This window comes from Arachis stenosperma, chromosome 10 (genome assembly GCF_014773155.1).
Source record: "Arachis stenosperma cultivar V10309 chromosome 10, arast.V10309.gnm1.PFL2, whole genome shotgun sequence".
Classification (NCBI taxonomy): domain Eukaryota; kingdom Viridiplantae; phylum Streptophyta; class Magnoliopsida; order Fabales; family Fabaceae; genus Arachis; species Arachis stenosperma.
In genome coordinates this window covers 106,210,171-106,218,142 of record NC_080386.1, presented here as the reverse complement: position 1 = coordinate 106,218,142, position 7,972 = coordinate 106,210,171, and the positions used below count along the sequence as shown (strand labels likewise).

Genomic DNA, 7,972 nt, shown 5'->3' with positions numbered 1-7,972 from the left:
TTGAACTTGCCTATAGAGGCTCTTATGTTTCTTCTGGGAGAGATTAGGAGTTTCTGTTGTCAACTACTATTATACCATATCCTAGCCGACCTAAACTTCGCGGGTCGCGACTAGTGGCTGTTTACTTATGTTATATATCTATATATTGTCCTTCTCTTATTCTCCTTTATGCCTTTATCTGTATATCGCTTTCGACCTCACGCTTTATCTTTTTGTTGTTGAAACGTGAGTGATACGCCTTCGCGATTTTATTTTACTCCATTTTCAGGCTTCTCGATTAATACTTCTTTCGAAATTACCTATATTTATGTATTAAAAATGCACCTGAGAGTCGTACCACCGTAATATCATTGACTTATGACTCGAGCATGAGGATTTGAATATTAGTATGTTACATTATGGTATCAGAGCAGTTCGTCCTCGTGAGCCTGAGTGATGGAACTGCTTATGCTTCAATGCATACTCTGAGTCTGTGCCTGTGCTAGTTAGAGTATCTAACCGATGCATCTAGCATGAAGTCCATGAGTGTTCCTTTGGTACTTTGAAGCACTATACTTCTGATATTGAGACTGATCAACTTGATATCGTTTGTTTGGTGTGTATAGGGACCAGATGGCACCTCGTGGATGCGGTCGAGGCCGTGAGAAAGGTCGTTCTAGTACTCAGGGACCGGAAACCAACCCGAATAACTCGGTAAACTTCATTGCGGTGTTGGAGAACATGGCTGCTGCTATGCAGGCCATTGTGGAGGCTCTTGGGCAACAGATAAATAATAATGGCAATGGCGGAAGTGGAGCTCAGAGCCCGATGACACTGGCAATCTTCTTAAAGGTTAATCCACCTAAGTTCAAGGGAACCACCAATCCGACTGAAGCCGATACTTGGTTTTAGGCTTTGGAGAGAGTACTGCAAGCACAGTTGGTACCTGAAGAGTGGTGTGTTGAATTTGCTACCTATCTACTCACTTGAGAAGCATCGCATTGGTGGCAAGGAGCTCGACGTCTCCTGCAGCAGGGTGATGACCCTATCACTTGGGATGCCTTCCAGGTGGATTTTTATAAATTGTGCTTTCTAAATTCTGCCAGGATGGTCAAGGAACTAGAGTTACTGCAACTGAAGCAGGGTGCTATGTCCGTGTCTGAGTATACAGACAAATTTGAGGAACTATTCAGGTTTTACCGTATATGTCAGGGAGCTTCGGGAGACTTCGAGGAATGGAAGTACATTAAGTATGAAGGAGGGCTCCGGAGCGATATCTTAAGTTCAGTGAGACCAATGGAGATATGAACTTTCTCAGAGTTGGTGAATAAGAGCAGAATTGCTTAAGAATGTGTGAAAAAGGTGGCTGCAGAGAAAGGAAGTCATAAGGAGCCCAACCAAGGATTCGCACCAAGGGGTCGAGATTTTAAGGAGAGAGGATGCACACAACACTTTTCCCAATTACGGAATAACTTTGCAATGAATGAGGAGTCCCAAGGAAATGGTAAGGGAAAACAGACAGCAGCTGCTTCAGATGTTTTGAGATGTCAAAGAATCTCACCTATATCTAGCAGTGTTTTGCAAACCTACTTTGGCAATCTTGGTCTATCTAGGCAAGACTAATGACCTTGAAAAATCATCTATATCTTCATGCACCAAGACACAAATTATATGTTTACAAGGTATGCCAAATGATCCATTTTCATGCATGAACAATTGAACTCCATCTCAATATGACAAAAGAATATATGCCACATCTCATTTGGTGTTCGGTCTAAACCGACAGAGTAAATCACATAAGAGCCAGTTTGACTCATGTTTATTACCTTTAATGATACAGCTCATACAAGGATTTGTTGGAATATATAAAATATTGATAGGTGTAAACATTGACAGCACTCCTCTGTAATTGTTCAAAACACGTTTACATACTGGGTTTTTCATTCACAGATGCGAGGTTAGCCTAGACCTCTGTCCACCGAATATGGTCAACACTTAAATTGTTGAATGGACTCAACTAGATTATACCTTGAATTGACATACTTTGGAATGATCGAGTTTAATCCCTCGCACTAAGAAGTAGTCTGAAAACTAGCAAAAAACTTCCGCCTTATATGTGCATGATGAGCGGATATTTTTTATACGCTTTTTGGCATCATTTTCATATTGTTTTAGTTATGTTTTATTTAAGTTTTATTATATTTTCATAGGTTTTAGTGCTAAATTCACATTTTTGGATTCTACTTTGAGTTGTTGTGTTTTCTAATGATTTCAGGTAATTTCTGGCTGAAATTGAGGAGCTTTAGCAAAGTCTGATTCAGAGATAAGGAAAGCGTAGCAAATGCTGTCAGATTCTGACCTCCATGCACTCAAATGAGCATTTCTGGAGAGGTCTAAATGATGCGTTCTCAACAGCATTAGAAAGCTAACTTCTAGAGCTTTTTCCAGCAATATATAATGGTCTATACTTTTCTTCAAAGGAGCCTGCCCATATTGGGCATTGAACGCCAAGGAGCTACCTCCTGGCTGGCGTTCAACGCCCCATGGAGACAAGCCAGCGTTGAACGCCCAAGAAGCACCCCCTTTGGGGCGTTCAACGCCTACCAAGAAGCAAGGCAACGCCAATCACACCTCAATGGGCATTCAACCCCCATCCCTCAAGTTGGACGCCAAGCTCAGCCCAAGTACTCAACCAAAGTAGGCCTAAGGATGGATTTTTGCACCACTAGTCTAGTCTGTCATACTTTTGTACTTCTTAGTTATTAGATTAGTATTTAAAGGAGAAGATCACCCATGTTTAGGATCTTCTGTCTCATCTTTACCATTTGTACATTTTCACCATTATTTTCTATAACGCATGAACAACTAAACCTCCTTAGTTAGGGTTAGGAGCTTTGCTGATTCTCATAGATTAATAATATTACTGTTTCTATTTCAGTACACGTTTGATTCCATTCTCTTGTGTATTTTTGTTCTTCATCTCATGAATTGAGGATGACCCGTGACAATCATCCTTGTTCTACATGGGTTCTGTGTGAGTGCTAACCCAAATAGCATTGAACCACAGCTAGAGAGTGCACTACAGATTCTAAGAGCGTGCTTGGATAACTTTGGATACGTGACATAAAACTCTGTTGACTGTGGGTTACTGAGGTTTCTGTGGCGTTAAGGCTAGACTCTGAAAAGCAGTTCCCTGATCTGGAAGATCCGACCTTGTCTGTGGCATTTTGGGTAGGATCGCGAAGGGGAGTAGATTGCTTAGGTCTTCACCTTTGGCTACAGTAGGAAGCGATGAGTTAACTTGATGAGGATGTTACATGAGTTGCTCGGATATGGTGGACTGTTATGGTTTAGAAGAGACTAAATTGATGAGAATGCTACATGAGTTAGTCAATTACGGCTGCCATTGAATGAATCATTCGTTATTAAAGTAGACAGTAAGAAAAGTTAATCCGGAAGGAATACGCATTTCCGAAGCCTTAGCTGAATATCTATCATTGCTTTTACACTAATCTGGTATTTCGTTCTTTACTATTTTGTTTATGCTTTCAAACAAACAACCATCTTTTTTAATCATCTGACTAAGATTTACAAGATAGCCATTGCTTTCTCAATCCAACAATCTCCGTGGGATTTGACCCTCACTTACCTGAGGTATTATTTGGACGATCCGGTGCATTTGTCGGTTCAGTTGTGCAGAGTTCAATTTTGCGCACCAGTGCAGTTGCCCACGAATGTCTCTCCGTACACATATCTAGAATCCAATTCTTGTTTTCACACCAAATTCTTCCACCATTTCAAACCAATTTTGACAAAATACATCAATTTCATAGTCGCCTAGCATACACTTTTTAAACATGGAGGTGAGTTGGGGCTTGCTAATATTACTTGTTGCATTGCGAATCATATGCCATGCACATAACCTATGATGTGCACTAGGAAACTCTTTCTCAATGACAAACTTCATTGATGGATCACCATCCGTGATAACCAAAACAGGTGCTTTCCCATTCATTGTACCTTCAATTATTCTAACAACCATCTATATGTGTCTTTTTTCTCATCACAAATTAAAGTAATGGCAAAAATAATTGTTTAGTTGCGATGATTAACACCAGAAAATACCACCAATGGACACATATATTTATTTCTCTTATAGGTATCATCAAAATCCAACACATCGCAAAATAATAAGTAATCTGCCAAGCTGAGACCATCGCACCAGAATAAATTATGCAAAGTACCATCAACATCCATGTGATGATTAAAATACAGATAAGGGTCATTTGTTGCTTGATCTTCCAAATACTTTAAAGCTGCAAATGCATCACCCAGTAACTGGCACCTCTACTTTGCTATTCTATTATACATGTCCCTTTGTGTGAAAGAGAGATACTCATAGCCACCTGTCTGATTTGCTAATACTTGATATATCTGCCCAACACTAATCCCACCCCTTTTCATGTTAATCATGTGGCCAATATCAACCTCAGACATGAATTTACGCCCACAAAACAATCCAGTCAACTGAGGATCCAAAAGCGGATGATTGTGTTCATCAGAAAAATAAGAAATAAACTAATGACCACCAGGTGCATCTAAATGAATCTCCATCATTGCACTACAGCCATACCTTGTCTTTGATATGGATTTCTTCTTACAGTTTCCAATGTCATAATTATTTTGTGGTATAAATCCTTCACGATGACATATAAAGTTTTTCAAATTAAGTATGCCCGCACGACTCTTCCTAATCCTGTTCTTCCGAGCACTAAAGCCTCTTGTCCTTGCATAACTATTATAGAACTCAAATGCAATGTCGACATCAGAAAAGTGAAAGTGACATACATCTTTGTCCCTGATGTTGTGAAATTCAATCATCCCAATGTCTTTGAGTGAATCAATGTCATACCCTTCATCAAAGCCGTGATCATCAAACATTGGTTCCACATTTGTGTCGTCCTCATCCATATACTCCCCGTCAACTTCCTCCTATTTTTTTTATCCTGCCCATACTGGTCATATGATATATGCTCACTATTAACCTCTTCACGAGAAAATTTCTGACTCATTACTTCCTGAACACCAATACACAATTCAAAAATGATAAGAACAAATATTTTTAAAATAGAAACTAAATTATAAATATATCATACACACATTTATGCTTGAACCACCCATGCAAATTAATGGAAAAAATGACTACTTCAACACTTTTTTTTCTTTCATGAATAACTCAAGTTTCTTAATAATTTTTCAATAGAAGAAGAATTTTTAAATCATATTCTGGTTCACTCTTAGAATTTAATCTATGCAGAAAGGTTTGAATGGAATATAAATAACTAAATAACTTGCATATAAAGTAGTAAGGAGTGTGTTAAGTCCTAATTTGGCTACATCTATGTGCAGAAAACAATGTTAAACATATTAAAAAGACATTTACAACTTGAGACAAACTATTTTATTTTTGAAAGAATTGATAATTAGATAGTTTCAACAATATAAAAGTATATACGAAAATATTACCCCAAGCCATAGTGAATTCCTCTCTAAAGTCAAGCTCCTTATTTTTTGTTTCTATTTGCTTGAATAAACTAGTATAATAGAGATATGGAGAAGACAAAAAGTCAGCACCAATGAATCCCAAAAGCTATTTCTACAATACTTCTAAAGACTGAATGAAAGTAAGCATGTTGGTGGCTTAGATTACCCCATTCTAAATAACAAAAAAAAAAGAAAACAAAACCATAAATACAGGTACTACAAACCTCAACAAGCAATTTTTTATGACATTCTTTCATGGACAAGATAAAAGTTAGATGAAACAACAAGAATAGATGATACTTAAATGGTTAAAATCATAAGCAACTTGTAATAGTGATTAGTGAAATCAAGTAAATCAAATAATCAACTATAATTAAACAAAAAAGTTAAAGGGAAAAAGATAAGAATTATTGAGGTGTGCAAAAAATTTCAAATATTGCACAAAAAATAAAAATGCTAGATGATTGAAGAACAAAAGGAAAATTAAGAAAAAATTGGTAAGTTTTTTATCAGAAACTTTGTAAATCATTGCACTTCACAATTAACATGACTATAATTAAACCAGAAAGTTAACGTTCAGAAATTTAAACTATATACATCACAACTTTATGCTAATAGATTCAATATTGTGACTTTTAGTACTTCTTAAGTATCAAGGTTATTAATTCTACCAAGATGATAAAGCTATTAGGAGAATAAAAGACTTAGAAAGTGGTGAAAGAGGCATAAATCAGTGGTATCACCCATATCAAGGGAATCACTCGAGTATCTATTTCACTCTACACTGCATTTTATGCACAAAATTTAAGATTGATGACCAACGAACACAAATATTGATTATTAAGTTGTGCACATTCTATATATATGGATACATCTAACCTAACCATGTTACATGTCAATCAAATTTACAGCTTTCTTTGGTTGTCATATTCTATGTGAAAGGCTATGGCCAAAGGTAGTGCAAACTATCATGATTCTCACAAATGCACAATATCATCACCACTTATAAGGACGAGAAACTTTTAATTGAAAACTGGTTTTCTATACAATTCTTTTGAAATCAAAACAACATTCAAGTAAAACTATTAAACTCTTAAATAAATTTACTGCCAATAAAAATTGCACATTTGCACACTTCTCAAAAGGCATATTGATGCACCACTTTTTCGTGGTACATCTTGTGCTTAATTGAGTGGATTTTATCCATTAATCTCACACTTATTCATATAAATTGCATGTTTTACATTTTCCTTCCTGATTTTGTATTATGATTGAAAACATGCTTCTTTGGCCTTTAATTCACTATTTTTAATCCTCTCTTATTACCATTCGATGCCTTGATATGTGTGTTAAGTGTTTTTAGAGATTACAGGGCAGGAATGGCTTAGAGGATGGAAAGGAAGCATGCAAAAGTGGAAGGAATACAAGAAATTGAAGGAACTGCAGAGTTGTCAGACCTGACCTCTTCGTATTCAATCGATCGTAACTTGAGCTACAGAGGTCCAAATGAGGCAGTTCTAGTTGCGTTGGAAAGCTAACATCCGAGATTTTGCAACGATATACAATTTGCTATAGTTGACCTGGCGTTTAGGGACGCGCACACGCAAAGCACGCGTACGCGTGCATTTGCAAAAGTTCAACGACGCGTACGCGTGCATGAACCACCTACTGGACGTATCAAAAATCATTGGGAATGGTTTATGGGCTGTTTTTGGCCCAATTTCAAGCCCGAAAAATACAGATTAGAGGGTGCAGGGTGGAGGAATCAGGGGGATCACTTCTCATTCACACAATTTAGGTTTTAGATATAGTTTCTAGAGAGAGAGAGAGGCTCTCTCCTCTCCTCTCTCTCCTCTCTCTAGATTTTAGGATTCTCTTAGTTTTAGGTTTATTTCTTCATCAAATTCAGGTTCAATATTTCTTTAATTTAGTTTCTCTTCTACCCTTATTTGTCTTAGCGTTCTAGTTTATTTATTTCCCTTGTTGATTACTTTATCTTCTCAATTAGTTTATGAATTCTCATGTTAGATTTGATTTTCTATTTAATGCAATTTGAGGTATTTCATATTTATGATTGCTTTCTTCAATTTAGGTTATTGATACTTTCAATTGGTTGTTTGAATTTTATTATCTCTTATTGCTTTTCTATGCTTCTATTTTGTGCCTATCAAGTGTTTGATAAAATGCTTGGAAGGATGTCAGAGTGGGATTTTATGTTCTTGACTTGGGATAGTAACTTAGGAACTCTTGAGTTACTAATGTCCAAGTAATTTATGATTGGGAGCCATTAAATCTAGTTCTCACTAATTGAATTGGTGGAGAGCTAGCACTTATGGACTTGGATTGATATAGCTCATTTAACTTTCCTTTACTACTAGTTAGAGGATGAATTAATGGGATTGATCCTTTCCAATTCTCATGTTGTGGTTAGTGATAAAGAGAGAGATCC

General features: G+C 36.8%; 1 protein-coding gene across 1 annotated transcript; it reads right to left on the bottom strand.

Moving 5' to 3' along the window:
• Positions 1 to 4,557: 4,557 nt before the first annotated feature.
• LOC130957431 (protein FAR1-RELATED SEQUENCE 11-like) lies at positions 4,558 to 4,950 on the bottom strand. The gene has a single exon (XM_057884287.1). The coding sequence runs from the start codon at positions 4,948 to 4,950 to the stop codon at positions 4,558 to 4,560; it is 393 nt and encodes a 130-aa protein (XP_057740270.1).
• Positions 4,951 to 7,972: the final 3,022 nt, after the last annotated feature.

Bases quoted from the DNA above. Each gene is read 5' to 3' on its own strand.
- LOC130957431 (XM_057884287.1), bottom strand. From the start codon at position 4,950: ATGGATGAGGACGACACAAATGTGGAACCAATGTTTGATGATCACGGC.